This window comes from Maniola hyperantus, chromosome 3 (assembly GCF_902806685.2).
Source record: "Maniola hyperantus chromosome 3, iAphHyp1.2, whole genome shotgun sequence".
Taxonomy (NCBI): domain Eukaryota; kingdom Metazoa; phylum Arthropoda; class Insecta; order Lepidoptera; family Nymphalidae; genus Maniola; species Maniola hyperantus.
Genome location: NC_048538.1, coordinates 1,694,942 through 1,716,319, shown reverse-complemented (window position 1 = coordinate 1,716,319; position 21,378 = coordinate 1,694,942). Strand labels below are relative to the sequence as shown.

At 38.9% G+C, this 21,378-nt stretch overlaps 2 protein-coding genes across 3 annotated transcripts; both read left to right on the top strand.

The window, feature by feature from the left end:
• Positions 1-9: 9 nt before the first annotated feature.
• On the top strand, positions 10-8,558 carry LOC117996231 (RWD domain-containing protein 4). Its single transcript, XM_034984269.2, has 5 exons — positions 10-203; positions 573-696; positions 5,569-5,672; positions 6,883-7,063; positions 7,721-8,558. Exons 2-5 carry the CDS (start codon positions 589-591, stop codon positions 7,880-7,882), a joined length of 555 nt encoding a protein of 184 aa, XP_034840160.1. The 5' UTR covers positions 10-203; positions 573-588; the 3' UTR covers positions 7,883-8,558.
• Positions 8,559-9,613: 1,055 nt separating this feature from the next.
• On the top strand, positions 9,614-12,484 carry LOC117996228 (cytochrome b5 domain-containing protein 1). Of its 2 annotated transcripts, none has more exons than XM_034984267.2 (4): positions 9,614-9,875; positions 10,732-10,987; positions 11,646-11,891; positions 12,374-12,484. In XM_034984267.2, exons 1-4 carry the CDS (start codon positions 9,630-9,632, stop codon positions 12,457-12,459), a joined length of 834 nt encoding a protein of 277 aa, XP_034840158.1. In that variant the 5' UTR covers positions 9,614-9,629; the 3' UTR covers positions 12,460-12,484. The 2 variants fall into 2 exon arrangements, with proteins under 2 accessions (XP_034840158.1, XP_069365776.1); XM_069509675.1 differs by having other exon boundaries at positions 9,614-9,879; positions 10,736-10,987.
• Positions 12,485-21,378: the final 8,894 nt, after the last annotated feature.

The window sequence follows — 21,378 nt, the reverse complement described above, 5'->3', positions numbered from 1 at the left end:
GGTGGTCTATGCACTGTGGTGCATATTTGACGTTTGCGAATGGTTTGCAATTTTGTATTTTGCAAAAAACGTTAAAATGTTTGAAAAAATACATGCATTCAGCATTGTAATATTATTTTGTTAATTAATAGAAATCTTAAGTATTTTCTAAAATATCTTATATTTTAAATAATAATTTAATCATTGCAATATTTTAAAACAAGGTTAGTGACAATATGTACTAGTGACTATTTACAAGTTTTTCTTTTCTTTAGAATTCTAGAGTTTAGAGAAACTACTTCGACCTAGACACCTATTAATTGTGTGTCTGTTTAAAGTTTCCATCCATGAAGTCAAGAATATAAAACATTTATTTAGGAAAGTTTGTAGAAAGTATAATTTGAGGTTATGGTAGAAAACTAAGTATCTTACAAATCGCACAGAGAATTCAACCACTGTGTTTAATCGCAATAAGCTGAGCTGATCCCTAGTTCCATGAGTGTATTTGTTGCCTAGCAATTAGTTGTTAATTTTATTTGTATCACATACATAATAATAATAGGGCATGGCTGAATTGTAAATTAATATTCCAGGATTTTAATAATCAAAATGTCTGATGATGCAGAACAGCAGGCGGACGAAATTGAAGTGCTTAAATCTATTTACGAAGGTGATGAGAACTTTAAACAAGTTAGTGCAACCACATACCAATATAAGGTACTTATTTTACTTAGTTTTTCATATCACATAATTATTATTATTTAGCATTATCGATTCATACAACATGCAAGATACAAAAAAATCCATATTGTTTCTAGTACGTCCTATGAACACTAGAATGTGTGAAAAATAAATTTTTACTAATATTATATTATAAACTAGATGATGCCAGCGACCTTGTCCGCGTGGATTTAATTTTGATTTTTAACATTTTGTGGGAACTTTAATTTTCGGGGATAAAAAGTAGCCTATGTCCTTCCCGGCGTGTAAGCTAACACCGTACCAAATTTCATCAAAATCAGTTAAACTGTTGGGTCGTGAAAAGCTAGCAGACAGACATACAGACACTTTTGCATTTATACTATTAATATGGATTATAAAGGAAATAATTTGTCTGTCTGTCATCTTTTAATATGACCTATCTGTGTCCTCTGTGGCCGTCCTCTCGCTCTCTTCCCATCTCTAGGGTACCAGTAAGTGACCTCTTTGGTCCATTTATCCCTTGGAGATCTGATCACATGGCCCGCCCAACGCCATTTAAGTTTCTTGATTCTTTTTGAGACATCTGTCACACCTGTGATCTTTCTAATTTTAGTCAGTCTCCACTTGTCTTTCAGTTTGATGTGCAGCATGCTTCTCTCTATCCCTTGTTGGCATACCTTTATTTTCTGATTGTGAGCTTTTGTCAGACCCCATGTTTGACAGCCGTAAGTAAGTATTGGTAGGATGCACATGTTAAATACTTTACGTTTAGTTGGCATTGGAATATCTTTGTTTTTAAGTATTTCTTTCAGCGACCAGTAGCGAGCCCAGGTGTTATTAATTCGTCTTTGCAATTCTTTGTCCATCTGTAAGTTTGGTGCAATTACTTGACCTAGATAGACGTATTCATTCACATACTCTATGTCCTGATTATTTATGTTAACTTTTTGTTGATGCCTATTGGTCATAACCTTTGTTTTGGTGGTGCTCATTGTCAAACCTGCTTTTTGACTCTCTGTTGCTAGTTGTTCAAGCATTTCTTGTAGAGTGACTGGGTCCTCGGCAAATAGTACCAGGTCGTCTGCAAACCGCAGGTGTGACAGTTTACATCCATTAATATTTATTCCCCACCCTTCCCAATCTAGATTTCTAAAAATTTCCTCTAACACAGCCAAAAAAAGCTTTGGAGACAGGGGATCACCTTGTCTGACTCCTTTTTGGATCTTAAATTCCTCTCCAAGTTTTTCTAATTGTACTTTTGCAGTACTGCTGCTGTATATATTATTTATAAGTCTGATGTATTTCCTTTCTATTCCCTGGTTGACCAAGGCTTTATATATGTAGTTATGAGAGAGAGAATCAAATGCCTTATTATAGTCTACGAAAGAAATATAGTATGGTTTTCCATACTCATTATATTTCTCTACTATTTGTTTCACTACATGCATGTGGTCTGCTGTTGAGAAATCAGCTCTGAAACCCGCCTGTTCTCTTGGTTGTTCTGCATCTAGTTGTTTAGTGAGCCTGCCTAATACAATTTTTGAAAAAACTTTGTATATATTTGTCATAAGACTTATTGGTCTATAGTTGTCTATTTTATCTTTATCCCCCTTTTTGTGAATCAGTATTATGGTTGTCTTTGTCCATTGTTCCGGTACAACCTCGCTGTCTAAGATTTCGTTAAATAGACTAGTTAGTGGTTTTAGTATTGCATCTAGTGACCCCTTTAGCAATTCATTGGTTATTCTATCTTCGCCCGGGGCTTTATGGTTTTTTTGTGTCAGTATGGCTTGTTTTGTTTCATTTTCTAGTATGTAAGGAATTTCCTCCTTGTTTGGGGTTTCGATTACTACTGGTAAATCGGGTGAACTGTATAGGTTTTTGTAGAAATTCGTAGCGATTTTGCTGATCGTTGTTCTTTTAGATGTTGTATATTCCTTGTTCTCTTTATTTTTTCCCTTCATTTTCGGTATCCAAGATGAATGATCCTTGAGTTTTTTCAGCGTTCTTTTGATTCCTCCTGTTTTTTCGATCTCCGATTGAATTCTGTTGAAACGTATTTCTTTCTTATGACCTCTTATACTTGATGTGATCTTTTTACTTAGTGCTTCTATCTTTTTAATGTTCTTTTTCCTGTCTACAAACAATTTTCCTCTTTCTTTTATTAGAGTTCTGGCGTTTTGTCCTATTTTGTCCATTTTGTTTAACTTGCTCATGTGTTTTAGTTCAGTTCCTAAATTGGTTAAAATTTTTTTCAAGTTTATTGTACTTCTCTTGGACCGAATCGTCATTTACAATTTTGTTCATTTGTTCTTTTACTTTATTGAGGATGTTTTCTGGGATTGGAGTTGCTATTTGATCTGTAATGTTTTTTATGTGTTTCCTTGTTCTTTGTTTGCTTGTGATTCCTAAAGTACCTCTAACCATTCTATGGTTTGTACTGAAGTTTAGTTGGTTTACTATACCTACATCATTAAAGAAGCCAGGGGTGTTAGTTAATATGAAATCGATTTCGTTTTTGGTTTTACCATCCGGTGAGATCCATGTCCATTTCCTATTTGTTTTTTTCTTATAGTAGGTATTCATGATTCTTAAATTGTATTCGAGCGCAAGGTCAATGAGTTTTTGTCCATTTTTATTACGCCTACCTTGACTGTAGGGTCCAATGATGTTAGTTTCTCCATCTTGTTGGCTACCTATTTGACTGTTGAAATCTCCCATCACAATCTTGTTTTTATTTGTTTCTTCTATAGTATTACGTAATGATGTATAAAATAAGTTCTTCTCTTCGTCGGTTGCTTGCTCTGTGGGCGCATATACTTGTATTATGGACCATGGCTCTTTTCCATCTTGGATAGACAAGTCTAAGATGGCAATTCTTTCCGATTTGCTTCTAAATTGTATGATGGCCTCTTTTAAATGGCTTTTGACGATAAAACCTACACCATGTAACCCCTTCGTTTCTCCTTTGTAGTAGAATATATAATCTTTATACTCTCTCACTTCTTCTCCTAATCGTCGTATTTCGCTCAATCCTATTACATCACATTTTATTCTTTCTAATGCATATTCCAGTTCCATGAGTCTATCGTCTGTTCTGAGTGTCCTTGTATTTAAAGTTGCTATAAATAGTTTATTTTGATCTTTTCTTTTCATTGAATTTAGTAAATGTTTAGGTTTTGATATTTTTCCTGCTTGTGTTTCGTCTTCTAGAGGGTGTTGGTCTGACGTCCCAAGGTGACCAGCCTGGTTGGGACCTTTCTTTGTTGTTGTGTTATTTTCCGTTTGTGACTTATTAGTTTTCCGTTCGTTGCTGGTGTTACTTGATTGCTAATTCGCGCTGCTAGTTCCGCTAAAAGAGAGTGATCTCGTTTTGTCGAAATAGTTAATTCGGCTCATTTTAGTCTTGTTGGTGTTCTTTGTTTTCTCGTCGTTTGGTGTGGTTGGCGACTTTGTAGGCGACCGCTTCCTTTTATCTTTCTTTGCTTTAATTACTAGTCGGTCATAAACAATATATGCTTCATTGCCCTTGTCTAGTTCTTCTTTTAGTTGAGCTTTTAATTCTTTCCTCTTTAATAATACTTCTTTGGGATAATCCTCTGTTATATATACATTTTCTGGTAAATATTTCTTATTTCTTAAAAGCTCCATTTTCCGCCAGTACAAAGTGAGCGTCATGCATATGGGCCGCGTTTTACCCTCGATTTTCTTTCCGATTCTTTGAACGTTACTAATCTCCCATTTGTCCCAAGCTTCTATGCCTGCTTTGTCACTGACGACGTTCAAATCTGAGATGATATGTTTCATTAAATCAGGAAAATTAGTTTCAGTTTCCTGCACACCATGTATGATTAGATTATTCTTCCTTGTTTGTCTTTCTAAATATTGTGTTTTTGTTTTCAATGTTTCTACGTCTAGTTTCAGTCCAACTATGTCATCCACAAGAGGTTTTAGCTTCTCATCCATGGTTGTAATCATATTTTGGTTTATAACAGCTGTTTGTTGGCTCATCTCCTCTTTCATTGTATTCCAAAGTAATTTAAATTGAGGATCCATTGTTGTTTACAAAAAACTACCAAATTGGTAGCTTTTCTTGGTTTTGTGTTTTGGCAACACTTACTCCAATGTCAGATGTCAGCCGGTATGTAACTCAATGTCACTGTCAAATATGTTTACTAATGGATTCTAACCTCCAAAAAAAAAACGGGGTAATATCTCGTTTATTTTTCAGTCTTCTCTTTTGTAAATTAGTTTTGATCACTGTGTAATCCGATTTCGTGTCAATTTCAATGTGTAAATTCACGGTATGTATGATGATCGATCGAGTTTTAAACACTGTTTTGGAATTTAAATTACGAGAGATCTCGTTACGCAGCTAACAGCTAATGTAATTACTCTCTATCATTATCAGAGGAGATGGGAGGATGACCTGCCAAAGGGTTGGCGCAGATTGGCGTTAGATAGGAAAAAATGGAGAAGTCTAGAGGAGGCCTATGTCCAAAGAGGACAACCTGATCTGTAAATTGCTGGTGTTACCAATTTTTAGAATAAATTATATAGGATAGGATAATTAAATAATAGGAAATAAGAAATTAGTAATACGGTTAGTTAGTAATATAAGATGTATAATTATTGTATCAGAGAATAAAGGCTATTTTATTTATTTATTTATTTATTATCTGTGTAACCAATTTCGACAAAATATGGTAGAGACTAGAGAAAGATCTCTCTACAACTTTTAGCATCTCAGCAGAATCGAAGAGTTCCTCCAGGATTTATAAAATCTATATCCATGCAAAAAGTGGCAGGCGCCATCTAGTTGTTAACAGTTTAAATGTTATTTTAGTGATTGCTTTCCTACTAAATTTATCTTTTTCTTAATTTCAGTATGTAGATGGAGAAAAGTCATTTGTACTGGAAATAATATGGGGGGCCACGTATCCAACAGAAAAACCTAGCTTCAATTTAGAAATATTTTACAATCAGAATCTGTAAGTATTTTTTAATTTGCCTTTTATTTTTAACTAGATAGATACCAATTTTTGAACAGTGCATGTGGCCAGCCATGATAATATATGGATCCAAAACATAGTTGCTAACTATGGGCCTCATATAAGAAAGCTTTGAGTTGTATAGAAGCAGGCGTTACTTTGTTTTGGAATTTGTGTGGCGCTGGGTGGTGGTGGTGCATTTTGCTTTCGTGATGGTAGATTTTTCCTACATGTTTAGCAATGGGAGGGCGGGTGGTGCATGTCGCATGCTGCATGTTGCACCATACAGATTCGACCTGTTTCAGCAGATTATAGGCACTTGCTATAATCCGCACATAGCACTTAACACGGCTTAACTTTAAGCTTTTGGTTCATTGTAAAGCTTAGAGTTACTCAGTGGGTGATTAAGAAAGTTATGCTCGGAGTTTCTCTATGTGATCAAATCAGAAATCAAATGCATAGAAGAACAAAATAACTAACATAGCTTTAAGCTTAGCTAAAGTGACAATGGGTGGGGGCACATTGCTTAAAATGGTCCCAAGGTGTCCCAATAGCGAATCATAGAGTATCATCATCAACCAATAGACGTCCACTGCTGCACATAAGTCTCTTGTAGGGACTTCCACACGCCACGGTCCAGCGGCTCCTTGCGACTCGTCTGATGTGTCCGTCCACCTAGTGGGTCTTCCAACGCTGGGTCTTCCGGTGCGAGGTCGCCATTCCAGCACCTTGGGACCCCAACGTCTATTGGTTGTACGAACTAGAATAAATAGATAGATTAATAATTTATTTATTTATTATTTAATTAGAACGGCCATAAAGCCAATTACACTAACTAAATTACAAGTACAAACTAACATAAACATACTTACAAAAATTGATAAAATTATAAATTTTAAAAAGCAAAATTATAAATTTTCACAAAAGTGCAAGATCTGACCCATGAGGTCAGCCCATTTGTCAGCAAATATGTCACAGCGAGGGGACTCCTTCAGCAGCGCGTTGAGCGCAGCCAAAGTGCGCGGTATGGGTGACCTGGAGCGCGCTACCGTGCGACTAAACGGACTTACGAAAAATTTGGAGCGGTGGCGGAGATAGCTGTAATTAGAGGGTGCATAAACGCAGCAGAGCTTGTTGTGTAGTTCAGAGCAGTCAATCACACCCCTAAGAATCTTGCAAATTGTATATAATAATATGCTTCTCATTCCAGATTACCGTCAGTGAAAGACAAAATCCTGTCCATACTGGACACAGAAGCGGAGCAGTGGGTGGGCTGTGCTATGACCTATACGTTGTTTGAGTGCCTCAAGGAGCGGGTGACGGAGATACTGTCCCAACAGACTGAAGAGGCTGTTGTTGCGAGGGTGGAGAAGATGGCCATTACTGAACAGGTTAGCTTCCCTTCTTAGGGTTCCGTACCCAAAGGGTGGTAACCCTATTACTAAGCCTCCGATTTCTGTCCATCCGTCCATCCTTCTGTCAGCGGACTATATCTGTTGCGCGATTGCGGTAGAATGACAGCTACAATGTCACGATCGCAATCAGCTTTGCGCCTCGATTGTGTAAGAAAAACGTATTCATCGTTATCGTAATCGTCAAAAAATTCTGCCCTTTGATTGGTTGATTCGCTGTTTACATTGTTTCACAACCAATCAAAGGGCAGAATTTGTTGATAATTACGATAAGGATGAATACGTTTTTCTTACACAATTGGGGGGCTGATTGGTTGACGCTCGCTTACTATTGGCTACAATGCATTGTTGCAACAAGAATAGCACTAATTCAGCCAATCACAACAATTGAGATTGTAATCATGATTGATGCAGGTTATACGAAAACGCCCTACTGGAAGGTAGAGAGTTGAAATTTTCATAGATTGTGTATTACTTTTGCCGCTGTAACAACAAATAATAAGAATTTCAAAATGGCCATCGTAAAGATTTAAAAAATACGGCCTAAATCCTTCTCATTCTAAGAGGAGATCCGTGCACAGGAGTGCCTGCGAAGGGTTGAGAAAACATAAAATTTTCATCTGTTCGTTTTTACAGACTGAATCAAAGAAACCAGAGAAGAAGGAGCAGTTAAGCAAATCACAGAAGAGAAGAGCGTGGGATCGAGCAGAAGTGGGACGCGCGGGCGAAAAGCCGCGCGGCTGGGACTGGGTGGATATCGTCAAACATCTCTCCCAAGCGCCGCACATTCCCTCCTGACACTGACTGATTAACTGACTGACTGACCGACTCGTAGCCTAGACACATCGCGATAATCGCTAATATTATAAATGCGAAAGTATGTTTGTTAGTTGGTTTATCCTTCAATTACGCCGTAACGGCGCAACAGATCGATGTGATTTTTTTGCATGGATATAGTTTAAAATCTGAAGAGTGACATAAGCCACTTGATGTCCCGGAAAATCAAAGAATTTTTACAGGATTTTGATAATCTATCAAACTTTAACGGTGTCTGGCAAGGGGTTGCCACCATACTAAGTGTATCGCAATTCATGACAGGCTTTCTAATATTACTCTGATGAAAAAAAAAAATTGACTTTATACTTTGATGTAAGATTGTTTACACCTTTATTACCTGTCATCTCACAAAGCCACCATGATCCAAACAAATGTTGCTTTACAAAATTGGGGACAATTCGCATAGAAACTTTCAGCTTTTATAAAATAAGGAAGGTCTGGCACGCGCTGGCTCTTAGACCATTGTTATAGACGCAAAATGCTCAAGCGATAGTGCAATGTGCTCCCAATCTTAGACCTGTTTTAATTATTTATTTAAACTAACGATTAAAAGCGCTTTCTTTGTTAATGTATTTACAATATTATTATTTTAAAAATGCACGCAAGTTGTGCTAAATATAAATATGTTATGTACTCACTTTTTTGTCTTTATTATATTAACTTTAGAGCCTCAATAGCTCAACCGGTAAAGGAGTGGACTGAAAACCAAAAGGTCGACGGTTCAAACCCCGCCCGTTGCACTATTGTCGTACCTACTCCTAGCACAAGCCTGACGCTTAGTTGGAGAGGAAAGGGGAATATTAGTCATTTAACATGGCTAAAATTCTTTAAAAAAAAAAGACTTACCTAAATTATTCCCAACAAATCATTCTCTCCATCATTCAGATACAAATTGACTGCAATCTCACCTGGTGGTAGGTGATGATGCAATCTAAGATGCGGGCTAACCTGGAAGGGGTATGGCAGTTTTTATTAAACTCATACCTGTTGGTTTACATAAATCGCTTGCTGGCACGGCTTTGCCGGTAGGGCGGTAACTAGTCACAGCCGAAGCCTCCCGCCAGAAATCAAAAAGAAAAAAAAACGATTAGTATAATCAAACCTCAGTCAAACATAGTGGATCTCTTTGCCTCAATGGAATATCGTGGGAATATCATACATGAAAGTCAAAATAAAAAACCGGCCAAGTGCGAGTCAGACTCGCGCACCGAGAGTTCCGTAATACAGTCGTATTTTTTCGACATTTTGCACAATAAATCAAAAACGATACATAAAATCTGTTTTAGAATGTGTAGGCAAAGTCCATTCATATGATACCCCATTTGGTACAGTAAGTAATCTTACTTTGAAATTTGAAAATACTAATTATTTGTCCCTGAACATATTTGCATTGTTTTTGTGTAAATTTTCGGTTTTCGGATTTTTCCCTTCACGTGTGCTATAACACCTACCTACCTGCCAAATTAAATGATTCTAGGTCTACGGGAAGTAGGCACCCTAAAGGTTTTTTTACAGACACGACAGACAGACAGACAACGAAGTGATCCTATAAAGGTTCCTTTTGAGGTACAGAAACCCTAAAAATGGTGTCAAAAGTTTGTTTGACAAAACACAATTATTTTATTTATCCTTTACTATTGCCTATAGAAATACGTATTTGACCTAAACTAAAATAAATGTAGGAAGAGAGGAACCTAACAAAACACCAATGATATACACAAAGCAAGAATGGTTCACGCCAGCTGAAGTGGCGATTCACAATAGAGCGAGCGACTGCTGGGTCTCTCTCAACGGGAAAGTACGGAACCTCACCTCCTGGCTTCAAGATCAGTTCAGGCTGTGTAAGTGTACGAAGGTTTGCTCCTGCGCCGTTAAGAACTGGTACTGTGGCGATGATTGTGTGGAGTATTGCGACTGCTTTAAGCGAGGTTATGCTTATTGTGATGCTAAAAGAGTAAGTACAGTTTAAGGACTGCTATTTTTATGGTGACCGTGATCAAATCAGAAATGAGGAGATCCGTGGGAGAACTAGAGTAACTGACATAGCTCAACGGGTTGCGAAGCTGAAATGGCAGGGCACATAGTTCGTAAAACCGATGGACGTTGGGGTCATAAGGTGCTAGAATGGCAACCTCGCACCGGAAGGCGCAGTGTTGGAAGACCCCCACTAGGTGGACGGACGACATCAGACGAGTCGCAGGAGACCTATGTCCAGCAGTGGATATCTGTTGGTTGATGATGATGATCTTTATGGTAGGTAATACAATAATGTGGTACTATCGATCTAGTATGATAGAGGTCAGAAGCTATACCTAAAGACTCCTGTAAGTCCTTGTTATCTTGTGTGTTTATGGTCTTTTGGCAACACAGTGTTTGAATCTAATTACGATATACAGCATCTCATAAGTTGCTCAGCTCATAGTGCTCCTACGTTATTATACAGCTAGCGATGGGAATGGGCATCCACACCTGCGGGCTCATGAGTAACTCAGCTGCCAAGAAGTTTAAGTTGCCACTCACCTTGCGTAACGCAAAAAGAGTCGTTCACAGTTCAGCTTTATCCGCGTACCTACAGTAGCTGGCGAGAAATATTGTACATCGGCCTTTAGAAACAAGTTTCGGCTTTGTAGAACGGTGTGTCTGTCACTCATACCCATGTGACGTTTTGTCGGTCACAACAACAGAGACAACGTTCTACGAAACCGCTACCTATTTCTTATTTCCTGCCGGGAACTGTAGTACACATCTACGAGCTGAGCAGCTCATGAGACACTCAGCTCGGAGGCGCTCCTGTATACGTTATTTTACAGCTAGCGAGGACTGTCCTCGCATACGCCGGCAAAGATGTCAGCCACTGGTTCAAGGGAGACGACTGGGTCCACTACACACACCCTATCGTAGCGACTAGAACAGAGTACCATCAACACGGCCACGGCATTGATCGCCCGGTGGTACCTTCGACCCTTTGGAGATCGATCACCAACCCCTGGTGGCTGGATGAGAGTAACGTTGAGGGGAAGTTGACTGAGCGGGCCAGGCCGATTCGGATTACGAATACTTTGACGGGTTACAATTTTTTTAGAAATTTCATGACGAGGTGCTTTCTTTATCACGATCAACCCATCGCCAGCCCACTATGAGCACAGATCTTCTCTCGGAATGAGAACGGATAAGGCCATACTCCGCCATGCTGGCTAAGTGCGGATGCGGAATTTAGAAATTATACCTGAATTCCCAAATTGGCCTTGCCGGGAATTGGACCTTAAACGTTGGACCTCCCACTTATAATTTCACAGAGACTCAACACAACACAACGCCTTAAGGCGCGCAGATTAAAAGAAGTTTCTGTTTCCCACCGTTAGGAATATTTTTCCGGTTTCCGTTTTCTCCTAAAAATTCAGTAAGTAGGAAAGAAAGAAAAGACGTTTATTTACCAAACTGCCACACATCACATCTTAAAACTAAGGGCTGGTTATTCCGGCGCTTCTTCCACCTGAGCATAAGCCCAACGCGCTTCAAGCAAAAGAAGCGCCGGAACAAACTGTCATTGTGACACAACCCGAAAACGGGTCCCAGCTCAGCATTATGCTGTATGCCTTGTTGCATAGCGCTGATTTTCAGCCGGTTACTTACGTCACCCTGAACCGGGTGACGTAAGTAACCGGGCAAGTATACCTATGTCTTTGATGGATATGTTTGTTAGATGTCTTGAATTTCCAACTAGGTTCAAGCGATACCCTGGAAGTGTGCTCCGAAGAGACAATATACCAGATCATGATGCGCTACCTGCCCCACAACTCGCACATGCTGTCATATACCTGGCGGTACCTCGGCCGCGGGGTCGAGTACAACAAGACCCTTGCGGAGAATGGCATTCCTGACGAGAGGGACCGCTTCAGCGACGTGGCGCTGCCTGAGAACCTGCACATACCTGATCTGCTGCTGTATTATAATGATGACTTGACTGAAGGTACATATTTTTAGGGTTCCGTACCTCATAATGAACCTTTATAGGATCACTTCGTTGTCCGTCTGTGCGCGGGCTTAGGGTTTTTAAAAATCTCCTGGGAACTCTTTGGTTAAAAGTAGCCTATATCCCTGTCCCGTCCCGTGGATGTAAGCAATCTCTGTACTAAATTTCGTCAATGTCGGTTTAAACAGACGGGCCGTAAAAGCTACCAAACAGACAGACTTTCGCATTTATAATGTGGGTAGTGATGAGTATAACTTACCTAATATGGATAAGTAACTTATAATAATTTATTTTTACGTAAGGAGGTTATAGTTCTTGCATTTCACGAGGGCGAGTAGCTTATGCTTGTGTGTAAGTCGTATCGGTATAAGTAAGGTACACTAAGCAATGCCCGTGTAAACGACGTAACCACGAGTAGGGTTCACTCGCCTTCGTGAATTGCAAGAACTGTATACCTACTCATGCTTACCATGTTTCAGATCCGCCGAAAGATGACTGTTTCTGCCACGACATGAACTGTGTCCTGGATCGCCCCGAGAAATGCTACAAAGACATCGAATTTTAAAGAACGAATAAAATATTATGATGATTTTTATTATTTAAACATTTCGTTATTTTAAACATAGTGATAGTATAAGTCCCGCAAATTGCTATTGCGCTGAAACCATGTCTCACTAACATCAAAATGACGTAATTTTGACGTCAGCTGAAATAAAAATATACCATCAGCTCGGAATCGGAACTTCAGTCTAGTGCTGATGTCACTAAAATGGCGGCCACACGCATTAGCAATTTGCGGGACTTTAAAAAAAAAAAAGAATATTAGCCATGCTATTCAAGACTAATATTCCCCTTTCCTCTCCAACTTAGCGTAAAGCCTGTGCTAGGAGTAGGTGCGACAATAGTGCAACGGGTGGGGTTTGAACCGCCGACCTTTCGGGATTCAGTCCGCTCCTCAACCGTTGAGCTATTGAGGCTAATACAGGCATAATATAGTATGTGCATAATTCCATAGGTATTAGATAGTAAGTATAGGATTTACTCAGAAAGCGTGTCGTTCCATTGTGTGCTTGGGGGGCGTTTTTGCGTGGCACGTGGGCACTGACATTTTATGCCCATTTGCATTTAAGAAAAAGCGTTATAAATAAATAAATAATCATTTAGTTTGCAAGAACATTGGTACAAGAAAGGTGGAAGTATGCACACTAGCTGATGCCCGCGTCTTCGTCCGCGTGGAATTAGGTGTTTTACAAATCCCGTGAGAGCTCTTTGATTTTCCGGGATAAAAAGTAGCCTATGTCACTCTTCAGGTCTTTATGTATACCCATGCAAAAAATCACGCCAACCCATTGCACCGTTGCAACGTGATTGAAGGACAAACCAACAAACAAACACAGAGACCACAGCGCTTACTACTGCGCTAGAGAGGTCGTCAAAATTTTATTTATGTCAAATGGATGATGCTCAAAACCTCATCAGAGATTGTTTTTGACAGCCTTCCTGGCGTAGTGGTGAGTGCTGTGTTCTTATAAATGGGAGGTCCAGGGTTCGATTCCCCGCAGTGGCAAATTATGTTTGTTACGTCTTGTATCTACACGCAAAAACTACTGGATGGATATGGCTGAAATTTGAAATGGAGATAGAATATTATAGGCTAATTTTTAGCCCGGAAAATCAAAGAGTTCTCACGGGATTTTGTAAAACCTGAATCCACGCGGATGAAGTCGCGAGCATCAGCTATACATAGTACACGACAGCTGATTGAGTTGGCGATCGGGGTATGATGCGGGAGGGGGGGGGGGGGGGGGCACACCCGCATCTCACCCGCGCTATACCCCACTGGGTTAGAGTGTTGAGTGTTTCCTCCCCGATTGTCATGTTGACTTGTCGCGTATTATACCTACAGTTTCTTGTTGAACCATAGTAACACCCATACGGCCACCGCACCGACCGGCGGCACGCCACGCTCAACCGAGCGCGATTCCTGTGCACTGTGGCCATTGCTCGACCTGCGACGATGTTTCCTTACTAACCACAGTCTAAAGAGATACTTTATACAGTCGGTCTAGACAGAGCAATCCTGCGGGGTCACACCGCGAGACGGGGGAGGGATTTTACCAACGCGACCGGCAGAAGTTGGGAGAACAAAATGTACTTACTTAATATTTTTTGGATATAGTCAATCCATACTTAATAATATTATAAATGCGAAAGTGTGTCTGTCTCTCCGTCTGTCTGTCTGTCTGTCTGCTAGCCTTTCACGGCCCATCCGTTTCACCAATTTTGACGAAATTAGGTACAGCGATAGCTTGCATCCCGAGGAAGGACATAGGCTACTTTTTATCCCGGAAAATCAAAGAGATCCCACGGGATTTTTCAAAAACTAAATCCACGCGGATGCAGTCGTAAGCATATCATCTAGTATTAATTCGGCGTAGTAGTAGATCAGTCCTTTGAAAATGTAGGGCTGAGATTTATAGAGCGCACTTTGACTTTGCTCATATACTTACGATTGAGTTTAAACGAGACAGATTTATGTGAGAGTTATAGCTCTGTGATCTGTCTCATTTTAACTCTGTCTTAAGGCTGGCTTGTCCGCAAATGTCTGACTGTATGTATTTACACTGTGCTAATGCACTTATGCACAAAAACTTGAGAAACAAGGAATATATTATCCAAATACGTCTGTAGTATACTTAAAACATTGAATATCATATATATTCTATGCGAGGTTTTTGTTAGAACGCGAGCTGCATAGGATTAAACGCTTATAAGATTGCTTTTTTAACTTTTTGTAGTAGGTAAGTAGTAAGTCTAAGTGCCTACCTATTGGCTCGTGTCTTTGTCTGGTCTTGGTTTGGTCTTGGTCGTGTCTTTGTCTTGTCTCGGTCGTGTCTTGCTCTTCTCTTAGTCGTGTCTTTGTTATGTCTTTTTAATGTCTTTGTCGTGTCTTGCTCTTGTCTTAGTCGTGTCTTTGTTTTGTCTTGTTCATGTCTTTGTCTATTCTCGGTCGTGTCTTGCTCTTGTTTTTGTTTTGTCTTGTTCATGTCTTTGTCGTGTCTTGCTCTTGTCTTAGTCGTGTCTTTGTTTTGTCTTGTTCATGTCTTTTATCTTGATTACAATTTCTGTTTTAGAAGCAAACCATTCTAAATGCGAAAATTGAAAAAAAAAACCAGAAAAATCGCATGTGTGTAAATGATTTATAAAAGTAGCAATAATAATTATCCATCTCTTGTTTACAGAATGTGCCTACAGCATAATTATTATTACCTACGTAAGTAAGTTCTCTATTCGCTTACCCCACACGAAACTTTATTTATAGTTATAAATCTATTCTACCCGCTTATTTGCGTACTTGAGCGGCGCGACCACCACGCATGCGCGGATCCGATAATTCACTTGTTGTTACCCCAAATTATAGCAGGGGCACCCCATGCAAAGCGTCAGTAAAAATAAAACGAGCGACAGAAGCGGCGGCCATTTTCGTCCATAGATAATTGAGTGACGGAACGTGTTTGACGTAGAAAAGCGCGGCAAGGACTTTATTGTGATTTGTGGTGTTTTTTTTTATTCTGTGTGTATGTCAATGCCCTCTATTGATAAAGACTTGTGATTGTTTTTTTTGTGATTAAAGTAAGCAAAGAGTGGCAAATATGTGTGTCGAGAATTTTTACGAAGTGTAGTGTTTTTGTCGGCTACATCCTGATTTTCTGATTAGGTAAGCATTGTTAGGGTTCCGTACCAAAATGGTTATCATGATTCATGACTCATAAGTTTCAAAGGGAGTACAAAGTAAATAGTTTGCAGATGAAATTGATTTTCAACTACTTTGTGACCCTCTATTGATTTTAGTTCCCCTTATAAAACCTTAATCTCTAATGGACGCATGGTTTGAGGGCTAGAATGTCGTTTAGGGTGCCTGGCCTGGCCATTTTGAGGACATAATAATAAATACAAAGGAATATAAGTATTTTTTCGTCCCACTTGTGTGTGTGACATTCTATGCCACAAAAAGCGAACATAACAATAGTCATTTTTAATCTGTTAAAAACATTGAAAGAAAATTGTACTGAATTTCATTCATCCTCTAGGGGGAGAATGTGATTTAAATTTGGAATACTTACTTACCGAAATTTATACTGAACTCCATCTGTGTTTACACCATTGACTTTGTATATAAAGCATTATACATCTTTTTGAAAAAGGAATACGCATTTATTATGCAGTTATGATTATTATCGCGTTTTTGTTTTCTTCAAATACATAAACGTCAAGTTTATTTTAATTTATTTTTATAAATAAGTTAATGTTCTAAAAATACGTTTAATAAATGCTTATCTCATATTATTATTGTGTTAATTTTGTCGCAAATGGTACGAAAAGTAGAGTATTTTCCTCGGTGATAAAGCTGTCTTAAGTCTTGGGTGAACTTAAATACCTCGCTACACTCAGGACTCGTCTTAAATCCCTCGCTTCGCTCGTGATTTGAGTTTTTAACACCCTCGCTACGCTCGGGAGTAAACCTCGAGTCCTTCGTTACGCTCGCGATTTAAATCGTCACCCGCGACAGAAGACACTGCTTTATCCCCTTGGTTAATAATCTACTATTATAGATAACCCTCCTTTGGGCCTCGCCAAGGTGAATTAGTGTCACGAATATTTTTAGAATGTGGATAAATGATTAGGTTTGCTATGTAGGTTTGTTTTATTCTGATACAAGTTACCTAGCCCATAACTGCGATCTCACGTGATGGTAAGTGATGATGCAATCGGGGAAGGTACGAGGCGGGGGGATGCCCCGCACGTTACCTGCGCTATCCCGCACCGGGTTATCGCGGGGGCTGTGCGGGTGTGCGCGGCGTTCCCTCCCTGATTGCCATTTCAACCTGTCGCGTACTATAGGTAATACTCGTAATGTTAATGACCCCAATCAGAATTAAAAAAGTGAAGCCAGAAGCCATTGTGTTATCGGTCCGAAACAATAGATAAAGCTTATCGAATACCTCTATTGTCTATGGGCTTCCGGTCAGAGTTGAATTTTAAATTAAGAACCTAAAATACCGTTAAACAATACAAAATTTACGAAAAAACGATACTTGTATAGTCCGTACAAAAATGACTCCTCAGGCGGTATTTTAACTCTATGGTTTAACTGTCATGTCAAAAGTACGGTTCACCCATGGACCTGACCCTACGGTTCAGTTCATTGAGTTCACCTTTAAAATAAGGACTAAAATCGTACTTTTGACATGAAATTTGACAAAAACAAAAAACAAAAAGTTAAAATGGCGCGTGAGGAGTTAACTTTTACATTGTTACACCTTTCTTCTAGTTTAGATAGTATTTTTACATGATCTTTACTGTCATTTTACGTTGCCATAATAAAACGGTACGTAACCTACTTTTCGGAAAAATCTTGATATATTCTTTTTATAATATTTTTTTAAAAATATTTTCAGATAAAAAGTCAACATGGCAACGTTACCAATCTACGTTTCACTAAGCAGGTAATTTCGTCTATTCAATTTTATTTACTTAGTCAAATAATCTAACAAGTAAGTAGGTAATTTAAAAAGTTTATAGGTTTGTTAGTTTGTCCTTTAATCTCGTCGCAACGGAGTCGATCGACGTGATTTTTTGTGTGGATACCTACCCACCTATAGTTAAAGATCTTTAGTGGCATACTAGGCTATAAATTATTTATTATTATATTATTATTATTTTATACAGTGTGTAACCAGAACGCTGGCAAAAACGAAGACAGGTGATAGTAATGATGATTACTGATATGATACCATGAAAAAACGCAATTTAAAAAAAAAAAACTATTTTGTAAAAATTCACGATATGTTGCAAATAATACATATTATTCTGACTGACGCTTGATGTCAACGAACGTTGCGTAGTTAGGTCACTCGAAGTCAATTTTTGCACGCTAGACATTGCGGGTTTGAAAAATTCTAAATCAAATGGCAAATGGTTATTATTGGATTGTGTTTAGGTAATAGCTAATAAGTATAACCATAACGCTAAGTTTCTGGTTACACCCGGTATTATAGCACACATAGATCACGGACAAAATTAACAAAATATGGGTCTCTGTTGCCTTAATAAAGAAACTTTGTTACCTGATAAAAACACACTTATAGTAGATACAAGGTAGATACTCTTCTGATTAATGAAGCCCATAAAACACGAATACAGTAAAAATAGTTTTTTTAATCCGCCCACCTTTACTAAAACCATCTGAATCTATGCACCACAGATCCCTATTTCAGCTTCGCTCTCCAAACATAATTTTATAGCATTTTAACGAGCGCTTTCTTTACGTCGGAATAGATTTAAGAACACGGTCCCACGGGGGGCAGGAAGCGAATATTGTAAATATACGGAACACGTGTCTCTATTCATAATAATTACTTGATTAGTTTGTAGAACTTACATAACTAAATAAAATATTTTTTATTCAATTAAACTTTTACAAGTATTTTTGAATCGTCACATGCGTCTGTCTACCACTGATTCGGAATGCCTTTCCTACCGAGAAGAACTTTTTCAAAGATTTGATATTATGCCATGTCTAAGAAAAGTATTTGCAGTCCTGCGCGTTGCTGGAACGAGCTGCACGTCAAATCCACGTTCTTTTATCATTTAGATAATCTTTTTATTTTGTAATATGCTTTTTTCAAGAACATACTTTTAATAGATTTTTTAAACTTGTGTAAAGGCAAGTCCAAAATAGTTTGCGGGATTTTGTTATAAAAGGTACATTATACTTATTATAGTAGTTTACCAAATTTCGTCAAAATCGGTTGAACAGATGGGCCGTGACAGGCTAGCTAACAAACAGAACACTTTCGCATTTATAATATTAAGTATCGATTTGTTGTTATAGCGGCAACAGAAATACAAATTCTCTGAAAATATTCAACTCTCTACCTATTACGGTTCACAAGATACAGGACGGACGGATGAATAGACGAACGGACAGCGGTGGCTTAGCAATATTGTTCCGTTGGCACCCCCTTGGGTATGGTATCCTAAAAAACCGGCCAAGTGCGAGTCAGGCTCGCGCAATGAGGGTTCCGTACTACAGTCGTATTTTTTCGACATTTTGCACGATAATTCAAAAACTATGACGCATAAAAATAAATAAAAATCTGTTTTAGAATGTACAGGTGAAGACCTTTCATATGATACCCCACTTGATATAGTCACTCACTTCGAAAGTTGAAAATACTAATTATTAGTTCATGACCACAATTTAATTTTTTTTTGTGTGTTCAACCCTAAATTCACGGTTTTCAGATTTTTCCCCAAATGTCAGCTATAAGATCTACCTACCTGCCAAATTTCATGATTCTAGGTCAACGGGAAGTACCCTGTAGGCTTCTTGACAGACAGACAGACAGACAACTAAGTGATCCTATAAGGGTTCCGTTTTTCCTTTTGAGGTTCGGAACCCTAAAAAGGGTCTAGGGTCGCTATAATCGACATGTTGGTCCCGGAAGTCGGTCACATGCCAACACGTACTTTAAAATATAGTTACTATATTATTATGTCCAATAAAACATTGATAGTCATAGTGTCCCTCCGCTATATGCGATGAGGCGGACTACTGAGCTTTCGTCGCTTCCTGTCCGAGTAAGGAAGTGAAGCAAACGTGCTTTGGCCCAGGGCTGTCACTTGCGAGCTTTTATTGCTAACATTTGTATTTTTTTTAGTTCAATCCAATCCATCAGTCTGTATGCGTTCACCGCTGGACATAGGGCTTTTCAAGAGCACGCCACCAAACACGGTCCTCCACCTTCCCGCCACCTTCTTCAGGCCATCGTTCCAGCGGGCTGGAGGTCGTCCTACACTGCGCTTACCGGTGCGTGGTCTCCACTCTAGAACACGTCTACCCCATCCGGCCGTCAGTTTTGCGACAGCTATGACCTACCCATTGCCACTTCAGCTTGCTAATCCTTTGAGCTATGTCGGTCGCTTTTGTTCTATTGCGAATATCCTCGTTCCGGATTTTATCCCTGAGAGTGAAATCCAGCATAGCTCCTTCCAGTGCGCTGAGCGGCTTTTAATTTGTGGACAAAGCCAACGAGTCAACAGATGAGAGGTCAGTGTTCACGTTTCCGCTACAAACGTCTATACCAGGGTGTTTATATATGGAAATATTTTGATATCCGCGGATGCGGATGTCTGAATTAGAGCTAATGCGCACCACGGTAAATTTCCGTATGTTTTCCCCCGCAAAACTTCGTACGCGTGGACTACACAAATTTCAAAACCCTATTTCATCCCTTTAAGGGGTTGAATTTTCAAAAATCCTTTCTTAGCGGATATACGTCATAATAACTATCTGCATGGCAAATTTCAGCCTGATCCGTCCAGTAGTTTGAGCAGTGCGTTCATAGATCAGTCAGTCAGTCACCTTTTGCCTTTTATACTTCCTACAAAATTGGCAGCCCTGTCCTTTGAACTTGACACTATCTGTAATATCATATTCCTTCCACAGAACACAATATTGGCATTGCCTTTTTCGTCTCTTGACGAAATACTTCTCACATACTAATTTAACTAACAAAGAGCATTCTAGTTTTTACGGTGACTCCTACCTAATATGGCACCAAATGGGCCTAGGCATACAATAAATTAAGACATGCATAAAAAAATAGGTAGCTTGATAAGTAGCTAGTGGATACATTTTTGTCAGGTTCACGAGGAGAATATACGTAATCCATACTAATATTATAAATGCGAAAGTGTGTCTGTCTGTCTGTCTGCTAGACTTTCACGGCCCATCCGTTCAACCGATTTTGAAGAAATTTGGTACAGCGATAACTTGCATCCCTGGGAAGGACATAGGCTACTTTTTATCTCGAAAAATCAAATAAAGCCACGGGACTTTTAAAAAACCTAATTCCACGGGGACGAAAACACGGGCATCATCTAGTATTATAATAGATACAAATCTGGTTTCAGGAGCCATTACGATGAACTAAAACTCTCTGTATAGCTCAGTCTACCAATCCGCACATGGCCAGCGTGGTAGACTATGGCCAAAACCCTTCTCACTCTGAGAGGAGACCCGTGCTCTGTAGTGAGCCGGCGAAAGGTTGATCATGATGAAAACTCTCTGGTGCAGCGTTGTGGCCTAAGTAAAGTATGATAAATAATTGTGTACTTAACAAAAACTCAAACGAGTTTATGTTCACGTCGAAAATTAATATATTAAAAATTAATATTTTAAAACATTAAGTTTAGGTTTCTTTAGACAGTATTTGGAAAAAAATACCGTTTAAGAAATTAAAAAGTCGTCACCGCCAAAGTTAACTTAGTAAGCATGGCTACAGAACTGAATACTACTTATGCGTGTTCTGTTTCTGACATGCACTTTATAGAGGGAGATTCCAACATCAATGACTTTATCAGTTAAAAAAAATATTATCAATTAGCTAAGTAAGTAGGTGTACTTAATACGGCGTCT

Coding starts and splice junctions, on each gene's coding strand:
- LOC117996231 (XM_034984269.2), top strand. CDS start 589: ATGTCTGATGATGCAGAACAGCAGGCGGACGAAATTGAAGTGCTTAAA. Junction 697..5,568: donor CAACCACATACCAATATAAG/GTACTTATTTTA, acceptor TCTTAATTTCAG/TATGTAGATGGAGAAAAGTC. Junction 7,064..7,720: donor AGATGGCCATTACTGAACAG/GTTAGCTTCCCT, acceptor TCGTTTTTACAG/ACTGAATCAAAGAAACCAGA.
- LOC117996228 (XM_034984267.2), top strand. CDS start 9,630: ATGATATACACAAAGCAAGAATGGTTCACGCCAGCTGAAGTGGCGATT. Junction 9,876..10,731: donor CTTATTGTGATGCTAAAAGA/GTAAGTACAGTT, acceptor GTTATTTTACAG/CTAGCGAGGACTGTCCTCGC. Junction 11,892..12,373: donor TAATGATGACTTGACTGAAG/GTACATATTTTT, acceptor ACCATGTTTCAG/ATCCGCCGAAAGATGACTGT.